Source organism: Camelus ferus, chromosome 8 (genome assembly GCF_009834535.1).
Source record: "Camelus ferus isolate YT-003-E chromosome 8, BCGSAC_Cfer_1.0, whole genome shotgun sequence".
In the NCBI taxonomy this organism is placed as follows: Eukaryota; Metazoa; Chordata; class Mammalia; order Artiodactyla; family Camelidae; genus Camelus; species Camelus ferus.
In genome coordinates this window covers 5,241,982-5,262,486 of record NC_045703.1, presented here as the reverse complement: position 1 = coordinate 5,262,486, position 20,505 = coordinate 5,241,982, and the positions used below count along the sequence as shown (strand labels likewise).

At 35.7% G+C, this 20,505-nt stretch overlaps 1 protein-coding gene across 1 annotated transcript in view; it reads right to left on the bottom strand.

The window, feature by feature from the left end:
- The window catches only part of HACE1 (HECT domain and ankyrin repeat containing E3 ubiquitin protein ligase 1), a 90,611-nt gene that overhangs the window by 20,795 nt on the left and 49,311 nt on the right, over window positions 1-20,505 (bottom strand). The window contains 8 exon segments of the mRNA XM_032484430.1: window positions 489-685; window positions 1,196-1,345; window positions 4,838-4,925; window positions 5,108-5,205; window positions 5,301-5,412; window positions 11,379-11,466; window positions 11,716-11,784; window positions 19,374-19,708. Coding sequence (XP_032340321.1) covers window positions 489-685; window positions 1,196-1,345; window positions 4,838-4,925; window positions 5,108-5,205; window positions 5,301-5,412; window positions 11,379-11,466; window positions 11,716-11,784; window positions 19,374-19,708 — 1,137 coding nt within the window.

Here is a 20,505-nt window from a genome sequence, read left to right as displayed (position 1 = left end):
AAACAAGAAACATAATAATAAATGAAAAATAAATTACAAAGTTAAAAAAAAAAAAAAACCCAAGTTCAGAGGTCTAATAGAATTTACTGGAAACCAGAAGTGTGTACAAAGTTTAAACATTGGGAGTTTTTTTCTCTGTTGGAACTCTTAATGTCATACTTTTAACACATGAGTTAGTGCAAATATGATATTGATGCAAGTTTATATTTCTAATTGAATTTTTTGATATGCAGATCCCCAATTTATACAATCAACTGGACTGTGCTCTAGGCTGCTTCAGAAACTGCCATATCTAACACAATATTGAAACGATCCTTTATAATTCAAAGTTTGGTAATTGATGGTTTAGTTAACTTAAATCTTATTATAAATGCTATGAAACTGTAACAGAAGTTTTTCGACGGAATGCCAGGAGACTATTAGAGTAATCAGCAAACGATCAGGGCCAAGTTACAAACAAAGGCTAAGGTAAGAATTCAAATACTTACTTTGTTATTTTGTGTCACAAGAGTACTTCCACCCCCGGGTTTCAGAGGAACCTCTTCCATTGCTCCAAATACATCAGTCTCAACAGAAAAAGTTAGTTCTAGGCCCAGATCACTAATATCATTATCTAAAATCCACTGCAAATTTTTGGCATATTCTGGATCAATGGATGCCACATCCTGGTAATTCACAGGAATACCTAAAAATGTAAACATACAGCAGTTATATTCTAAATGTTTCCACCTCTCCTTATCTGTTTAATGGTGAAATACTGCCCTCTACAGATACTCTATAAAACTGCAAAATATAATCCAATTCACAGCAATGATTTAAATGAATACTAATAACTGAATTTAGAAGTCTGTAAATTTAAGCTTATGTTTCTTCTACATTTTTACTATGTAATCTTTCTTTGAAACAGCTATTCAGAAAAATTTTATAAACTTTAAAGTGCCAATTCTCAAGTACATTCATATTAAAATGCATTCTTAGCATAAACATATACATGCTAAAATAAAAAGAAATTTTTATCAAAAATGTAGGTTTTTTCTCTCCCTCAGGCCCCCAAATACCCTACATACACAGCCAGTCTCCAATCAAAATAAGATTATTCATCCAAAATGTCATCACTTACCTACTCAGTTTTCCCCAAAGACTGTAAGAAAAACAATTTAAATAAATGCCTATGGAAATAAGAGTAGAGCCATACCAAGAATGTGCTTGTAGAATGATCTAGTGAAGTAAATGTTAACCAGCTGCCTATGGTTCAAAGCTAATCCCAAGATCTGTCCAGCAAACCGAAAATAGTTCAAGTGATCAGGATTTACATAGGAGTTGCTGTTTGGTTGAAAAGTTGTTCCTATTAAAATAAAGATAAAATAATTTATGTTTAAGACCATGCAGAAGAGACATCATTTCAATGCAGATAAATTAGTTCACATACAACTTCAGCAAAGCTAAGGTTACATTATATATAAACTTCCACAAGAACGGACAGTGGAATTGGAAGAATAAAATTTACACATACTTATCAGAGTAAGTCTTGGTGCAGAGAGAAAATTTTAGAATACTTTTCACTGAAAGTAGTTAGAAGATGTCTCAGAGAGATCCTGGAAATACACACACCCACGCACCCACACCCACACGTTTTGCCAGGCAGTGTGGAAATAACTACCTCAGCTGTGAATTAGGGCAGATATTGTCTCATTCATCTATACATGTCCAGTGCAGCAGGCACTCACTACATTTTGCTGCTTAAGGAACAGAGCACTACAAGAGAATAACTAAACATTTTAAATGTACAACTGTTTTCCTCATGACAAATAACATGACGTATAAAAGTAATTAATAACGGCATTGACAATAGTTACTGACTACTGCCAAACTCTAGTGCAATGGAGTGCAATTCTGTTTACATGAAAAAAGTCTGGAAATGTGGTGAATGTACTTAACGCTACTGAATTATACATTTTTAAATGGTTAAAATGGTAAATCCTATGTGTATTTTACCATAATTTTTAAAAAGCCCTCAAAAAAATCTACTGTAATGGAAAAACCTAACACCAAGATCTCAACTTTGAATAACTCTCCCCTTCCTTATCATTTTATGTGATCACTCACTCAGATTTACAAATTCTCTCGTTCATTCAACAAATACTTATTGATGCTCATGCTATTTACTACTCTTCTAGGCACCTGGGCTAAAAGAAAGAAAAACTGATAAATTGAATGAAATAGCATCAAACATAAGTAAATAAAGAAAAAGTACTAGAAAGTGAAATGTTTGGTTACTGAGTATACGTATTTTAATTCTTTGTGCTTCACTGGTCTTTGATTTATTGGTGCTGGCACCGAATGAAATTACCATAACCAGTAAGTTTACTTAGATATAAGGTATACATTTGGAAGCGTATGGCTGAATGACTTAAAAGGGCCACGTGAGCTATTCAATCACTGCTAAGTACTTCTGAGAATCATTCCCAGTCATGATGTAAGACTGGGTATCAAGAGTCAAAGCAAAGTTTCTGTGAGATGAAGAAAGACTTCAAAGACAAAGAAACCCATAATTCCAAAAATAACAATATTCTGAGAATACTCAGAAATATTTTTACCTATAAAACAGTGAATGCTTAGAGTTATTAATGAATCAGCAAAGATTTCTGATGATTCAACTTTCTTCCCCTAGGGCTGTGCATAATTCCTTCTCTACCTTCTGGGAAAAGTGGGATACTAAAAAGAATAGATATGGGGAAATCAAAAGGAAAAAGGAAACAAAGTGGGGCGAGAAATCTTCAGAAAATGAGGAATAGTTTTTAACTTGAAAATGAATTAAGACAGAATATAAAGTTTGTTATGTTTTAAGTTCAAACAAATATAACCGTGACACTCTCAGCTATTTTCATAGCCTGAAAGAAATCCTACTGCATAATATCATTTTCACAGAACAATAATAACAGCATCTACTATTTATTTCTGCTTTCTATATGCCAGGCACTGGGCTAAGCATTTTTATACAGCAGCTGACTGAGTTCCCCCTACATTACAAAACACAGGTTATCACCATTTTCAAACGAGGAAATTGAGGTCCAGAAAGGTTACATTTACTGGCCCAAGATTATAGCAAAAAGAGCCAGGATTCACATTCAGTGGAATGCCACAAAGGCCAAACTCTTAGCCTCTCTACTATACTACACTGCTGTACAGTAAGCATTTAATTTAATTAGAAAGCCGTTTTAAATTAATTATTATAGACATTAGGTCTACTCAAATGTTTCCCAAATTTTCTTGTCAACTAAATATAAGAACACAGAAATATTTCATCTATGTATTAATTTATTAACATTGCAATTCCAAAGAGAAGACTTATATGACTTACAAAAATGAAAAAAATCACAATCTTTACAGTCTATGTGCTTCCACATATGATCTGCTATAAATTTGTAAAATGAGCAAGTACCTCAACTAATAATTCCACACCAAATCTGTTTTTCAGATATGAAACTAAGTAGACAGATTCAGCATAAGGGACTATAAAGAAAAGAAGTAAATCTAAAATACAGTGCTCTAAAGCTAAATCTTGCTTCAACGATTAGGCTTAAATAATAAACTCAGGTCCTCATCAAGCTTGTTATAAAATCACAAACACACCAAGTTCATCTCAGAGCAAATAATCAAAGATTACAGAATTAAAGCAGGAAGTCCCATATTCCTAAATAATTTCAAACACACCAGGTGTGTCTGAAGAGCCCACCACATAGGTGAACAGAGGTGCAGCTCCCTCGCATCACTGCAGCCCACCCCCACTTGCCTCTCTTACTCAATGGAGATTTGTTGCTGGTTTGGTTGGATGCAATCATACTACAATTAATTAGACACTTGTTCCTTATAAAAGAATTTAAACACTGGGAAAGAAAAAATCTTCAGGAAATAAAAGGAATGGTGCAAAGCATTTAAAAACTGAAATCCCAACTTCTCTTGGATGTAAATCTTTATTCAGTTAAAGAACTCTCAGATACAGTGAAAAAGAATGTGACAACGAATATACGTTCATGTGTAACTGAAAAATTGTGCTCCACACTGGAAATTGACACAACCCTATAAACGACTGTAACTCAATAAAATAAAATTAAAAAATAAAAAGAACTCTCAGATATATCTCACACAAATGAGGTGGTAACCATTTCCATTTAGCCTACAATATCAAATTACAATTCTGCAGGTAGCAAACACCATCTCAAAAAGAGTTTTTTATCTGTACTACATGGTTAAGAGCTTTTTAGTTGCCAGTCTTTTAAAAGGACTGAAAACAAAGTTATTATACATAAATGGATTATAAGTTAAGATTTAACACCATGATTTCTAGAATTTGTTTTTAATGACCAATAAATTTTATGACCTAGAAAATCAAATAGGGTTAGAAATTTTTAATTCTTCCAAACAAGGACTTGAATATTTTTAAAATTCACCTACTACCACTACTTTACAAAAGGAAATTTTAACTCAAGAAAAGTAGACTAAAGGACAATCCTTTGATTGAATAAATTAAGTTTTATTTTATAAAGAACTGATAAAAACCTCCTTGAGGCCAGCACTAGTCCGTGAGACAAGCATGTGAGAACCAACTGTTTAGAGGAAAGAATGCTAGACCAGTCAGCTTCCACACATGATCCCACCACTCATTAACTGTTAACAGAGACAAAAACTCTGAATTTCAATTTTCTCTCCTATGAAATGAGAACACCCCACCTAGCTCGCAGGGCTACTTACTATAGGAATCAAGGGATAAAATACAATGAAGTAGTCTGCAAATGTGACAAGTCACAGAGAAAGTCATCTAGACTGAACAACTTACCATCAGCTGATTGGGTAAACAATGCATAATCGGGATTGACTATCTCATTAGACAGAATATCAAACCACTCACGCACAACACCTTGCCCCTGGAGTTCAAGAAAATAAAATGAAGTATCAACACAAATACGGCAAAATTTGTTTTCTAAATAATAATAAAATTAAAATTGTATTAAATTTCTTCCATTATCAATTGAACATCAAACTTCATTCAAAGGCATTTCAATCTTTTATATATAGTGATCTTAACAGCACTTATTCTTATACCCACCATGCCTTCTTCTCCATGGAACCGTACAGCAATTCCTTGCTTTAGCTTTGCACAATTTGCTTTTGACACAACTTCACAGCTACTCCTAAAAATAGAATCTAAATATGTAGCATTGGTTAATTTTACATATTAAAATTTACAATAACTAGTATTTCATGCCTCACACACACATTGTTTTATTTGTTAAACATACCTCTGTGAACCAGCAGGATATCGTTTTCATTCACTGGCCTGTGCACCATGTCTGAATCTGGCTGTCCTGAATGCAAATGTTCATAAAACCATTCACAGCGATCTTTAAATGGCTACCACAACAAATAACAGTGAAATATGTTAGCAGCACTTCAGTCACCTAGCTATCAGATTTACTTAACTAGCAGGCTAAATGCCCTATCTACCATTAATCATTCTTAGACCTTTATTTATTTTAAGTAGTTCTAGATAATGTTCTGACATATCAACCATTATTCACAAAAAGGCAGATTTGAGTTGAAATACTTTGACTACCTAGAGAGTATATTGTTTTAATTCCCTACATTTTCAACAGAAAAGACTTAATAAATTAAAAGAATTTAATATCACATACGCAATTGAATATATTCTCAATTTCTTTTACTCCAAAAAGGCTTGTTAGAATGAATTTCCACATCCAGAAAAATTGTTTCATGTTCCATTTAATTTTTCATGAAAATTAATCTTTACACCTAATTTTAATTTCTATCCTTTGAATATATGCAAGTAACTAGAAAGGAATTTATCCTTTTTCCCTCCCTTCTTCCACCCTAAACACTAAAGAATAAGATCTTGTGAACAGTAAAGAAAGTTTCTACCTTTTGTTCATTTGCCAGATACACAAACTGCAAGTGATTTGTAATTTTTATTAAACACAAAGTATTACTGAGTACCTAGTATGTGCCAATACTGCAAAGCTGTATTCTAACATAAGAGCTGTAAAAACTTCATTGCTAAAGACTGTTTAATACAGTTAAAGAGAGGAGAACAATGCATTAGGACAATACAACACATATAAAATAATATCAAGTTCTAAACATACTATAATGCACTAAGAATTTAGAGACTGTGCAGATGGATGGAGTGGAGTACAGAGGCTTCATGGGGTCCTGGTTTGAACCAGGACTTAAAGGTGGGCAGGACGCGCTCAAGCAGGAGGGAAAGAAAGCACACCCGGCCAAGGGAGACAAAGGAAAAGGCACAGAAGGAGAAACTGTCTCTCCCTGGAAGATGCACTGGCAAAACCCTACATATGATGAAGGAAATAAATTTGTGTAAGTAAATCAAGGACATAATTACAAATCCCAAGAATCAAGTAAAAATTAGGGGTCACCAAAGATATTTGATCAGAGGAATAACATAGTAAATGCAGAACTGAAGACGAGAGTAGTACCAGGATACAGGGAGACCATCCAGGCAGCAGTTGAAGTAACAGGTATTGGGTGATAAGGTCCTGATCATGTTAGGAAAGAACAATAAAGCAAGTCTGAAAGACATTACTCCTTTGAATAAAGAAGAAAAGTAAGGAAGATCTCTAGGGACGGAACTTAATAAAATGGCTGGCGGGGGGTCGGGGGACCCTCTCCTCACAACCTACTCCCACACTCCTAGGAGGCACTGGGGAAAATAATGATGTTTTATATATTTTGAATTTACAGTTAATTGGGATATAACTACTAAGAGCTTGGAAATAAATACTGGAATGTGCTGCAGCTGATACACTGGAAACAGTCATGAACAAAGCTGAAATTGGAGACAAAATAAAGTCCCTTATTCAAGAGATTAAAGATACAGGGACAAACACCAACAGAGAAGTTTATGAGCACAGGTCAGGACTGAGAGTTTGCTTATTAGCACATGATACACACAGCCAGAAAAGTCAAAGGTGAGCCAGGGTGGTGCAACACCACAAAAGCCAAGAGCTCCCAGAGATAAGCCCGACCAATGCCCAGCACCACAAAGAGGTTCTCTCTCAGGCAAGTTTTAAGGACACCGGTAAATTTCTTCATCTGAGCCAAACTAAATACTAGTTTTGCTTCAAAATACTTAAATATTAATTCTCAATGAAAATATTTTTATGAAAATAACTGGTGTAAGATTAACTTTTGCCTTTTGATATCTGCTCTTTCAGTAAGAGAAGAGTAAATATTCCCTTTTCCAAAGTTAAATGTATTACGTACTTCTAGTAGTCTTCAATATTTTGAATAAAACACTCCTGTTACTATGTTCATTACTGGGCATATAAGTTAAATATTCCATTTTTAGTAAACAGGCTAGAAAGTTAAGTGCTTGAAATTTTAATATTGATTATTCCTAAAACTTGGGTAAAAGAGGAGAGAAAAAAATTTATATAGAAGCAATGTATTTAAATATAGGCTTTGAAGTTTGATAAACATGGTTTGAAATCCTGGCTCTGTCACTACTAGGTTTGTGATCTTAGGGAAATTACCAATCCTCTCAGAACTTTAGTTTTCCTACCTGTAAAACAGGGAAAATAGTATCTACCAACAGTTAATTCTGAAGATTAAATCAAATAATGCAAATATAGAACAAAATAGTCATAACTCTAATCATAAATTAGCTAATGTTTATTAAAGCACCTATAAGCCAGGTATTGTTGTTAGCATTTTACACGTAATTTCACATACGTCCTCACACTATGAGAAAAAGTAACTTTTATTATCCCCATTTCACAGAAGAGAAAAATGTAGCTCCAAGAGGTTAAGTAATCTGTGAAATACTCATCTCCCAGAATGCTAAATGATATTGTTCTCATCACTCCCAATGTTAAAATTATTGGCAATAAGTTATTTAAAATGACAGTAAACTTACTTGCCATTATTAGATATTAAATATTAAACTCTAACCTTTATCTATAAAATGTGAGCCAAGAAATAACAAATGACGATTTTTTAAAAGTAATGCAAAGGTAACATTAAAAGGTACAAAATGCTACCTTCAAAAGCTAGTAAATTATCTATAAGATCAAAGCATCCACACACACACATATATATACCTACAAAGCCAAAGGGCACATTTTTGTATGTAAACTTTCTGAGTACCTGCATTTCCATAAAACAATTCACAAAACAGGACTGATTACAGAGGCTCCTCTTAATAGCATTTGTACAGCAATACAAAATGTCTCTCCCTTTAACTACCAGGCCACCTGAAAACCACCAACAGAACAAGAAGTCAATCCCTTAGCAGAGGTAGTTGTTTTTGTTTTTATTTTTTCTTTTAATAGCCTCCAAGGTACAGAAAATTTCTAAGTACAGTACAGTGCAAAGGTGTTTTTTTCCTGAATGTGAAAGTAAGTTGCTCACATGATATCCAGTCACCCCTAAATACTTGAATGTGTACTTTCCACGAACAAGAGAATTCTCCTACATAAGCAGTTCACAACCATCAAAATCAAGAAATTAACACTGTACATTACTATATACCTAATCTTCAGACCCCATTTCAAGTTTTGCCAGATTCCCTTTACAGAAAAATGACATATGAATTGCATTTAGTTGTCCTGTCTCTTTCATTCTGGTATAGTTTTGTTCAGTGTTTTAATTTCACGATCTTGGTATTTTTAAAGATTGCAGGTCAGTTATTCTGTAAAATGCCTCTCAATCGGAGTTTGTCTGATGACTTCTCAGGATTAAATTCAGGGTGTGCATCTTTGGCAGGAATATCAAAGCAATGATGCCACATTCCCAGTGCGTCCTAACAGCTGGCATACTGGTATGTGTGCTGTGATCACTGCCGAGCTTCTCCAGCATAAAGTTCCTTTTTCATCTTTGCAACCAGTGAGTATTCTAAGGGGACATACTTTGAGACTATAAAAATATCCCACCCCTCACCAAATTTACATTTATTCATTAATTCTTTCAGTACAGACTTATGACTTTACTTACAATATTTTGCCATCATTATGTATTTTGATGTTCAAATTGTTCCAGATTTGACCAGTAGAGTCCAGCCAAACTGGTTCTGAATTATTCTGCTATAATCCCATCATTCTCTGAACAATGTTCTTGCACAGTAAGATGATCCAGGCTCATCCTGTTCTTTCCCTGAACTAGCCATTTCTCCAACAAGCCTTAGTTCACTGAGAATGGTACTCAGAGACAAAGAAGTGGGTGCCAGGTTTGCTGTATCTGTCTACCTACATTGGAAACTAAAAGTTCACACTGATATCTCCAATTCCAGCTCAACAGTACATGGTTCATTGTGTTCCTCCATTTTTTAACTCCTTTCACCAAGGAGTTAAAGTAGGCTCCCATTATCTTTACCGCACTTAATCAACTGCCCTATCTCATATATAACCAATCTTCTGTCACTGACATGGACCATTCACTGTATGGATAACCTACACCCCACTCAAGCTTTGTCAAACTACTCTCAGCAACCGTCCCCACCCTCCACATTGGACATCCTCCATATACTGCTGCAACCCACATACTCCATGCTAAGCCCCTGTTCTGTACAAATATCCCCCTTAGCACACCCAAGCTCCAACACGTCTCACTGGTCAGGCTACAAAACCTCTTCTGTGGGTCAAAAAGGTGGACGGCTACTGCAGATGCTTTTTGACTGAACGGTTCCAGAAGTGAAAAGCAGAGACAATATTGAATATAGCAAACTACCTCTTTCAGAAACTGTAAGTTTCTTTCAACTATAATCTCATTTACCCTAGAATGCAGTCACCTAGTGTAGGTTAAGCAAGTGAACTTAAGAACCAGACAGACTTTTAAATTCTGGATCTCCTACTTAGTAACTAAATGACTTAAACAAGTTACTTAATCTCTGCAGCATCAATAAAAGAGTCCCTATCTCATACGACTGTTATGAAAATAAAATAATCTATGTAAAGTAAATGCATGGAAGGAAACTGACTTCAAGTTAACATTCAATAAATATATTATTATTCCTACCTTCTCTTTTACAGTATCATCATTAAACAGATGTCAAAGGAGACCTATATACATGTGTATAATTTTATAAGGATTAGTGCTTAGCCTTCTTTAATTTCTGAAAAGGACAGTGTCCCTAAAGACATTTTAAAACACCTATACCATTTATCTTATGACTACTAATCAAACCACTGCCTCCAGTCTATCCTACATTTTGGACAATTATTTCCTAAAATTTTGCCAGGATGATGTCATTCTCCTAAAGTAAAGCTATCAGTGGCTCCTGACAGCCTAGCAAACAAAGAAGATTCTTCAGTCTGGCAATCAAGGCTCAAGACACTATTACCCCAATCTACCTTTCCAGAATTATATCTCATTCCTCACCTACAACCAACTTAATTTTTTCACTTTTCCATTTCTATGCCCTAACCTGTATCTTGGCTAGAATGGTCATCTTCCCCATTTACTCCCATAAAAATTTTGCATGTTTTTCAAGGTCCAGAAAAAAAATCCACCTCCTCTATGAAATCTCCCTTGACTACAGCAGCCAAAAGCAAACTCGTCCTCCCTTAAACTCCTGAAGAACCAGGTTAATACTGCAATTACTATTTTACAGGTACATTATTATCTCCCCTGCTAGACTGAATTAAGGTCCTCTTGGAGAAGGAATGAACATAGGCTTCTTATCTTCAAAACAACTACCATTATTGAACATATATACCAGTCACTATTTAAAACTTATTCCTCACAATAGAGGTTTTATGATGTTAGTGTCATTATCTCTATTTTACAGATGAAGAACCCAAGGCTCAAGGATGTTAGAAACATGCTCAAAGTCACATGGCTGGTAAGTAGCAAAACAAGCCTCTTCCCAGCACGTTTCATGAAACATGAGATATATGGAATCAACCCTTGTGGGGGAAAGTTCTCAGGTTAAACAAGTTTGGAGGATTAACAAACTTAAATCACTATTTTTACCAAAAGGCTTCTCAAAGCCTTTGGCAAGCTGCTGATATGCTTTATAAATCTCCAACAGAGCATATGTATATTTCCCAAATGTATTTGGGGATAAAATCCCAAAGAACCATCAGCCTCACAGGACTGGTGTTCCATTTCAGGAAATGTGGCAATATGCTGTCTTTGCACATAGTAGGCACTCAGTACACATTTCTTAAAGTAACTCCTCATTCTAAAGTCACATACTAATGTAATCATACAGTAAAGAATAAGGTAATGTCACTCTACTTACAGCAGGTGGTTTCAAGTATAACAATCACTTCACTGAATAGTATTCAAATTAAAAAGTCAGTTTTCTTTAGACAGACTAAAAACAAGATTAAGAGAAACTCTACCTGTGCTTTGATGATATGCATGAATCTTGACATCAATTCAGGACATTCAAGGAGAAAGTGAAAGTGGTCAAATATAATCTTGGGATTCCTAAAAGAAAAACGTATTTTGTCGACAGGGACAGGAAGGTTGAGTAGCATTGAGGGACATGCACATTCGGATACACTGATACTGAAACAGAATTTAAAAATGCATATTAATCCACACCTACTAGACTTTTACTTATCACTGAGCATTTTTGAATAGTAACAGAAGTAACACTTTTTCTGTTGAGATAAAAACTGTAAGTAAAGAAAGAAAAGGCTACAAAAGCAGTCCATGAAACCAAGAAAGCCTTACCTGTTAACAAAGCATTTTAAAACTTCATCATGCTTGCAGACAAATTCAATGAAACGGGGTGAAGTCATTCTGTGGGAGGTAAAAAAAATCAGAACACATACACAAAAAAAATAGCAAATTTGTTAACTTCGCATTGGACTGGCTTCTAAATTGAAAAAAAAAGGGGGGGAAAGTTGGATTGTCTTTATGGAATCTGAGGGATGCCTCATCAATTTATAAGTGAAATATATATACACATATATACATACATATAAGCAACTCTATATATTTCCAATACATAACTGAGCCTATAGAAGGTGACATTCACCATTCTACAAATAATATATATGCTTCAAACTCAAATATTTTGTACTAATTCCAGATTACTTCAGTGAGTATCCTAAAGATCAGAACAGAAGCAAAAATAATAACGTATTTTCTGTTATTTCTGAAATGACAAGAAATCATAGCTTTTCTTCTTCTATCAGAGAAGGAAATAATAAGCATGTAGTATAAACCCTGATAACTGGGTTTTCTCTTCACTTTCCAATGCAAGTGCCTGGCTGAAGCTTTGAATGTAGAGGCATCCACTTCAAAGATGGCTGTCTCAAATAAACACAATGCCAGCCCCACAACTAGGTGAAGAGCCAGGCTACCCCACCACTCAGGCACCTTTATTTTAGAGATCTTGGTTGATTCTGATAACTGACTATTTGGGCCACTTATTTTTTCCTTTTTCTAAGCTTTAAATTCCCACTCTTATGTTTTAAACTCACCAATAAAAAGTGAACCCTTGAAACCCTGGTCCCTCCATTCGACCCCAGGGCTTGTGCCTTTGCACTCACACACTCTCCTCTCCCTCTCCATGATATCCTCGCTGTGTGGCCCAGGTGTGCCCTGTAATTTCCAGATCATCTAAGAAATAAATACTTATTTTCCCCAAAGTTTCCCAATGGTTATTGCTGAAGGACATCCCGCAATCTTAAGAATCACAAGGGCTGGTCCAGCCACACCACTGGTTACTGATAGGCGGAGACAAGCACACAAAACAATTGGCATAGGTGGCAGGACTGCACGACTGCCCTTGCAGTGAACCAAGAGGAATGCCCTTTAGCTGCAACTTGCTTACTACCACCTGACTCAGGAGGGTAACACCATCCGAGGAAGTAGCACCACTTGCTGGGGGTCTGTCTTGCTGCAATGTTCTTTTGTGTATTGCCTCTGTCATGCGTTGTCTAGGCATCCAACCCTAAAGGTTATGGCTGCCATTATAATCCAACAACCTCCCACAGCAGTGTGATCAAGGCCACACTGTCTAATGAGATGGTGAGACTACCAATTATAAAGGCCTTAATTGATTATTAACATGTGTGAGGGTCCTCCAGGCCTCAAGGCCAAGGAGAGCTAAGGCGGGTGAATTGAATAGCAAGGATATTACCAGCACCCAAAGTGAGTCTCTGGGTTAAAGGCACAAGGAAAAGATTCCACAGGTGAAGAGAAGAGACCTCCACTTGCAACCACAGAGTCGGCAGGTAGTGCCTAGACTATGTGTCCTAACCCAGAAGAGTGGAACAGCTCTGCAGTGGAAACCACTGGCACCATGAGAGGGAAATACAACAGAGCCCTATGGTCTCTGTGTCACCACTTCACTCACTCTGTCATTCTCTGTCCCCTAACCCAATGGGATACTGCAGGTCCAACCCCAGGTGTAACGCTGCTAAAAGATGAATGGACAAATGTAAATGTTCTAAACCTCTGGTGCCAATACCTCCTACAAACCCTGAGGCAGTATATCAGCTCCTTAATAAATCCACAACCCCACGGTCATTTCTTGGGCGTTATTCAGTGCCACGCATACTAACACGCCAAGACACCGGTATTACATTCCAGAAGCCTGAGGGCTTTTACCAAAGAACCTGTGGATAGGATGCTAGTAGAGACGGACCTCAATCCTGGAGTGCTTTCTTGGGACAGCCTGGAAAGGAAAGCAGCTATCTACAAAGCAGCTCACAGTGACATCATTCAAAAATTTCCAGTAACAACACATAAGATGAAGGTAACAGAAAAAAACAAGTAGAAACTGAGATCAAAACTATTCCTTAACTGATATTCACCCCTTTCCTAAATATTTTATGCACAGGAAGAAGAGGAAGGAGCTGACTACTGCAGGTTTTCTTGTTTGTAACAAGCTCTAAATTATTACGACAGTCAAAATGCATCAACTGGTTGGTATCTCTGAAGACTCTAAAATCCATAACCTTCTTAACGATCCATTTGGGCCACAGGCTTGTTTCCTCCAGAGACCACAGATCCTGAGCCCCTTCTCGCTTTCCCCTGAACGGGGCAGAACTAAGAAACATGCCTCACATGGCATCCCTGTCGCCAAGGCAAAAGTTGACAGGGTTATGGTAGACTCTGGTGAAGAAAAAATGGATACGAGAAGGCAAAGGCCCCCCAGACCCCCAATATTCACACTAACACCCCTCCTCTCCTTGCCTGGATATTTAATGTCACCATGCTGACCTTCCATCACAATGATCACTACTAAGGCTCACTGTTAATGGAAAACATTCAGATGGGACCCCTCTGCTGCTGCATAAAATTAACATGGTCCAAGGGGGTTATCATTTCCATGACCACAGTAACTCAACAGACCCCTTCATTTCCAACCCTGGAGTAGCCCCATTTGACCCTGAGTCCAGACAATTATTTTCACAGGACACTCCCCCTAATTACAGTGTGGCCCTACTACATTTTATTGGGAATGCCAAGACCATCCAAAAGGCACTAAAAATCCTAGTAGAAAACCTACATTCTTTCTCTATCCTGTAAGATTTAAGTTTTACCATGTCTTTGAAATATAAATATCCCAGGAGGTAACTAAAACTCTGCCCACAATCACCTGAGACAGAAGGGGAAAAAAAGGAGGGGAGGAGTGAAAAAGCATTTTGAAATACAAACTGTTATAAAAGCACTCATGCCCAAAATCTAGTCCACAGTCTCCTTAAGATTACTTGTCAAGGACAAATACAAATCTTGAAAGTCTTCTCCACAAGTATTAGTAAAAAGCTTTAGCCACCGAAGCAGGTAACCTTAACTTGGTCTGTCTGCCAGACACAATTTGGATTCAAACATGATTCATAAGCCAGTAAGTTGTACATTGTTGTACCTAATTCACAGCTAAAATTTTGGAATGGAAGCTACAGGGTCTCTGTGTCTGTCTGCACATTTATGTACATTGTTGGATGTATATTATAAGTGACTTTTTGCCCTCTACCTCTGGATGATGTTGCTAAAATTAATTTGTAAAAGAGCTGTTATTTAATTTAGGCTTAAAAAATAAGTACTATAAATTAAGTATTCCTAAAGCTCAGTAATATAGAAATTAATCCAAATGTTTTTCAGGTTCATGTGATCTGGGACAATCTTCTGTAAATAAAAGCTAATTTAAGTTTACTGGTTTAATTAAAGTAAGTATGTCTCAGAGTTATCAACATTAGATATAATGCAGACATTCTACCTTTTATTCTACTTGGCTTTACTATTCAATTAAGTTCGTTATCTAGGTTACAAAATCTGTCAGCAGCTTGGGAAGACAGCTGACTTTGTCTAATGCCTCATAAGACTTTTGTGAGTAACCTAAACATAACAATTAAGTACAAGTGATTTAAATAGAGGAAGCAGAATAAGAGTTTAGGTGAACTTTTCAGTGATAGTTAAGTATTATGGTATGTCTACTTAAAAAGTTGCCCAGATATCTTTGGTAACTTGAAACTTTAGAGTTTTGTGAAGTTAAATTAAATGACAGAAAATTTACTGAATATCTAGATCATTTCCAAGTAAGGTAAAATATTGAAACATTAATCACTGAGCAAAGGTTTATTTACATTTTGGCTTCCTATTATAGAGGAACTAAAGATAAATTTGCTTCTACTGGTAAACATGTCTTGTACCACACTGAAAAATTATACTGTAAGGAAGCATATGCTTCTAAAAATTATGAAGTGTATTCACAGATTTGCCAATATAAAGAATGCTGATGTAGTAGGCAGTTTACAATTGCTTCTCAGTTTTCACAAAAAATTTAAGTTCCTAAGGGTTAATACTTCTAATTAATATCTGTAAGTGAGACAACTGGATATGATAGAGGAAATGTCTCTGTATGCAACAAGGAAAGCAGAATATGTTCTGGGGTAAGAAAGGTATGAGGTACAGACATGCATTTTTGTTAAGGGAAATGAAAGTAATTTTGTCCCGAAGTAAAGTTGGTTATTTCAGAATAGGAAAGAGGAAAATAAAGGACAAAATTGTGTATAAAGTTTGAAAGATACAGAATGAGAGGATTTTACTTTATGTAGTGAAGGTGGTCAAAATCCAATTGTTACCATAAGGGTTTCTGTTTAATAAGTTTTAGTATCAGTGGTATGGTTAGGTAATTTTCTTTCATCTGCTAAAAGGAGTTTTCCTGCAGTATTGGTCTGCTCCTGATGAGAGACCATGAAAGGTTTTTCTTAACCATTTAAGTAATCTGGCTAGAAAAAAGCAAAGATTTTGTGTTTTATCAAAATAATTTCCTGTGTGTCGGATGTCTAAAATCAGGTCTTTGATTACTTAAGAAAAATCTTAACACAAAGAGTTAAGATTTGCTCATAACAATGTAAGAGTCTGCATTTGCCTTTAAAATCATCTGTTACTTCGGTTAAGCAGATAATTAAGTACTGTTTCATAATGATCTGTGATCCTATTTAATCAAGTGTCAAAAAACTTTTGATATTTTTTGACGAACTTCTCAAAATCAAACTCTAAATAAGTCTTTTTGACCTAAAAGAACTTTGGGGTTTTTTCAAATGGCCTCTGGAACATCTCAAATATATGTTACCTCTCCTTATAAAAAGAGAGACATTAAACTAATTAGGCTTATTTGATACATTAAATTACATGACAAATAAGAAATAATGTTAAACCTTCTTTACAGATATCCTTGTATGGATATATATTATTATGTGTGCCAGAAATAAAATGAAATTCCTAAAAACTTGATATATAATATTATCAGCCATAATTCTGGTTATCATCTTAAAATGTTGTATGTCACAGAAATAGCCAAATTCCCCTGTCAAGTGAATTATAATGAGTTCTCATAAGATCTTTAACCGTGGGCATTTTTAAGTCTTTTTCCATTATAGACAGTTACTGTTTTACTCAGATGCTTTTGCAAAAGCGCTTCATCTTCAAGGAGATTCATGGAAAGGACTGTGATAAAATAGGTTTCTGATCACTTTCAGATCATACCACTGAACTGGGTAAGCATTTACAAAACTCTAAAGGATAACTGAATTCATAAAACTGCTAACAGAAGCTCAAGATCAAATATTAATTACATAGGACTAAATGAACTGGTGAGGGTGATTATAATTTTGTATGAATTTTTGTTTGACATATTGCTGGTTCTTTAATCTTTCGTTTTCCAAGTTTAAGGAACCTTTCTTTTAAGCCAGCTATGACACTCCAATTTGATAAAGTACACCTTTGTGAATAAAGATGAAACAATTACTTTTTCTCCCTACCTGATCCCTCCAGAATTTGGAAACTCTCAGTGAGTATTCTTACTTACATGGCAATTATAATGACTTGCATTAAATTCAGCAAGAATCCATTCTCCTTGTAATAGGACACAATTGAAAACACTGGTTATATTACTAAGGCTTTGACTAGAATGTCATATTCGAGAGAGAAATGCATAGACTCAGATATGACCACACAACTTAAAGGAATTAAGGGTATTAATTTTATGGAGTCATTAAAAGCACTTGGAAAAAGCGACCCGACACCCTGCTTACAGGGTTCCCAGCAGATTTACTAGGTGAGTAAAGAAGGTCACTTCCTGGCAGGCCCAAAAACTTCAGAATATTTTGGAGAGGAACTCACCCAAATCTGTTGGTATTGCAGGCAAAGTGTGATGGCAAGTCCCTGGCTTCGCTTCTTGGCCTCTAATAGGTTTTAAAACTTTCAATATGAGATTCCCTATGAAAAGTTCCAGTAACACAGACTTAAAAGAGACTATATGGTCAATCACTATTCTTGCTCTGCTTATGTAAATAACCAGGTCAAGATTAACAAGTCTAGATGTATACTGCATACAAATTAGTCTTACTGTGATTATCTCTGATAGAAACGGAGGCAATGGTAGAGACAAAAATTATTTCAATGGAAAACCATAGTGTACCCCTGTAGCTAACAGATTCCAGTACTGTTAATTAATTGTCTTTGAGATTTTGTTTTCTACCTGCAAACTGGACTGGATACTGAATTCTTCTCATTTCTCCAATATAATGCTTCCAATTTTTCTCCTACCTCTCTGACTCGGAATCGCTGAGACCTAAAACTGTCCCTTTTCCAAATTCATACAAGATAAAGTGGGAATATTTGATGCAAGTTTCAGAGAAATAACCACAGCAGCTCATATATGGCCTGTTGCTATATGGACCACTCAGAAAAATTATGAGATACATTCAAACTGCAAACCAGGAAAATATATCGGATTGCCATGCCTACCCAGTATCTAGAAATCTTGACTACTGCCTTCAGAACTCAGAGACCAGGATCATAATTTTCATCAATCATTAATGTTTGTTTTTTCTTTTGGTTCTATAGAAATGCCTTTTATAAAATAACCTGATGCAAATACATGTACCACACAGGCCTAACTTGGGGAATCCATCTCCTGAAATGACACAATCCTTTAACTCAACGGACCTATTCTCAGAACTGAGACAGGTTCGATGAGATATGAAGCTATCTACTAACTCAGAACAAGTTCAAACCTTACAGCAGATGGCCCAACATGTTAAAACATTTCACATTATTACCAAAATCTTAGAAGATTCCTAGGGCCCCCAGATCACTGACTTAGCTTCACTACAAGACCCTTCAAGTTTGGGACAATGGGTATGGACTGAACTTCAGACTATTGCCTATTTAATTCGTATAGGATTTGCTACTATATTCCTATTTACATGTGTACCTTTTGGGTTACAATGTGCCCTACCCCTGACTTCTAGCATATCAGCCACCTATGCAGTTAACATCCTCACCACTAACTTGGAGGCTTCAGCATCACATGATGGATTGCACTGCAAGCCCAGACAGTTCGGTTTTCTTTTTTTTTGTAATGTGAGTGCCTGCCTTAAGCTATGAATATAGAGGCATCCACTTCAAAGATGGCTATTTTGAATAAAAACAATGCCAGCCCCACAACTAAAAAAAGAGCCAGTCCCAGAATCTCTAAGCTCCTTTGTGTTAGAGATCTTAGTTGGTTTTAATAACTGACCATTTGGGTCACTGGTGTTTTCTCTTCCCTGGCTTTATTCCTGCTCTCGTGTTTTAAATTCACCAATAAAGAGTGAGCTTTCGAAGTCTTAGGCTTCAACCCCAATAAAAGCAGAACCCCAGGCCCATGAGCTCTCTTTCTACCGGCGACCTTGCCGTGTGGCCCCAGGTGTGCCATGTAATTTCCAGGTCCTGTAAGTAATAAACCTTTTTTTTTTTCAAAGTTTCCTGATGGTTATTGCTGTAGGGTGTCTTGCAATCATAATAAGAACCACAAGGGCTGCTCCAGCCACAACATTGGTTATTGACAGGCAGAAACCAGCACACGAAACAAGCAGAAACCTTCTTACCCTGGAGGCATCTGACAAGAACAGCACATGTAAAAAGCTTGAATGACAGCACTTAGCCGGTTAGCTGTCATAGAAATAACATCCTGACAGTCTGCACTGGCTTCCTGTTTCCCTCCAAGAGCATCTGGTTTAGATTCCCCTGTGCCAGTGGATAGATTTTCATAGCTCCCAGGTCCTGGAGGTTCAAATGGAGGAATGGAAGTACCATCTTGATCTTGGCCTTTTTGTTTCAATAAAATAGAAGTGATGTCCGTTGAGTCCTTTTTGTTTTTCATCAGTTCTGTAGCTATTAAAACTAGCCATTCATCTAATGAATGCCAAAGCAATTCGAGAGGCTAAGAGAAAAAGAAAAGTGTTTTTAAAATATTCTTAAACTACAGGATAAAAAATCCACACAGCCAAAACAAGAATTATAAAAGGGAATATTTATTCTAGATTCTTCTACTCTCCCAAGTTAATGTGACAGTAATGCGTAAAGGTAAGTAACAAAAATATACGAATGTCATATAAATGATAATCTCCTCACTTTTAGAAAAATTTAATTTGCATTTATTTATTCCTTGGAATAAAAAAGGGAAAACCAAACTCCAACAAAAAATTATAAGCTATCTTTCTTCTTTTAAAAATTTTCAAATATTTAGAATAGTTTTAAAACCGTACATTACTTTTATTAGTACAATCCCCCTAACCTTTACTGTACTAATGTGTCAAACATTTTTAATTGTACGTCTTTTTTCAATTAAAAAAAATGAGAATTCCTAAAGAGCTTAAAAAGAACTTAGTTTACTACACTCTTTTCTTTACATGTAATTCCTGAAAATTTATGACAAGAAATTTAAAAATATGACATATTTATATATACACACACATACACATACAAAGGCATACTCACACACAAACACATACTCCATCTCTAATACCTATGAACTATCTAACTAACAAATTCATAATTCAGAGTAAAAAGATTAACAGCTTAATAAAAAAGGAAAAGATTGGAGTAGTTTCTAATTTCTACACTATTTAAAATATTCTTTTGAGAATAATGAAATGTCTTTTGCAAATTAACAGCAAATGAATTTTATTTTTAAAATATTATGTGATCACAGATGCTACAACAGGACTAAGTACTAGA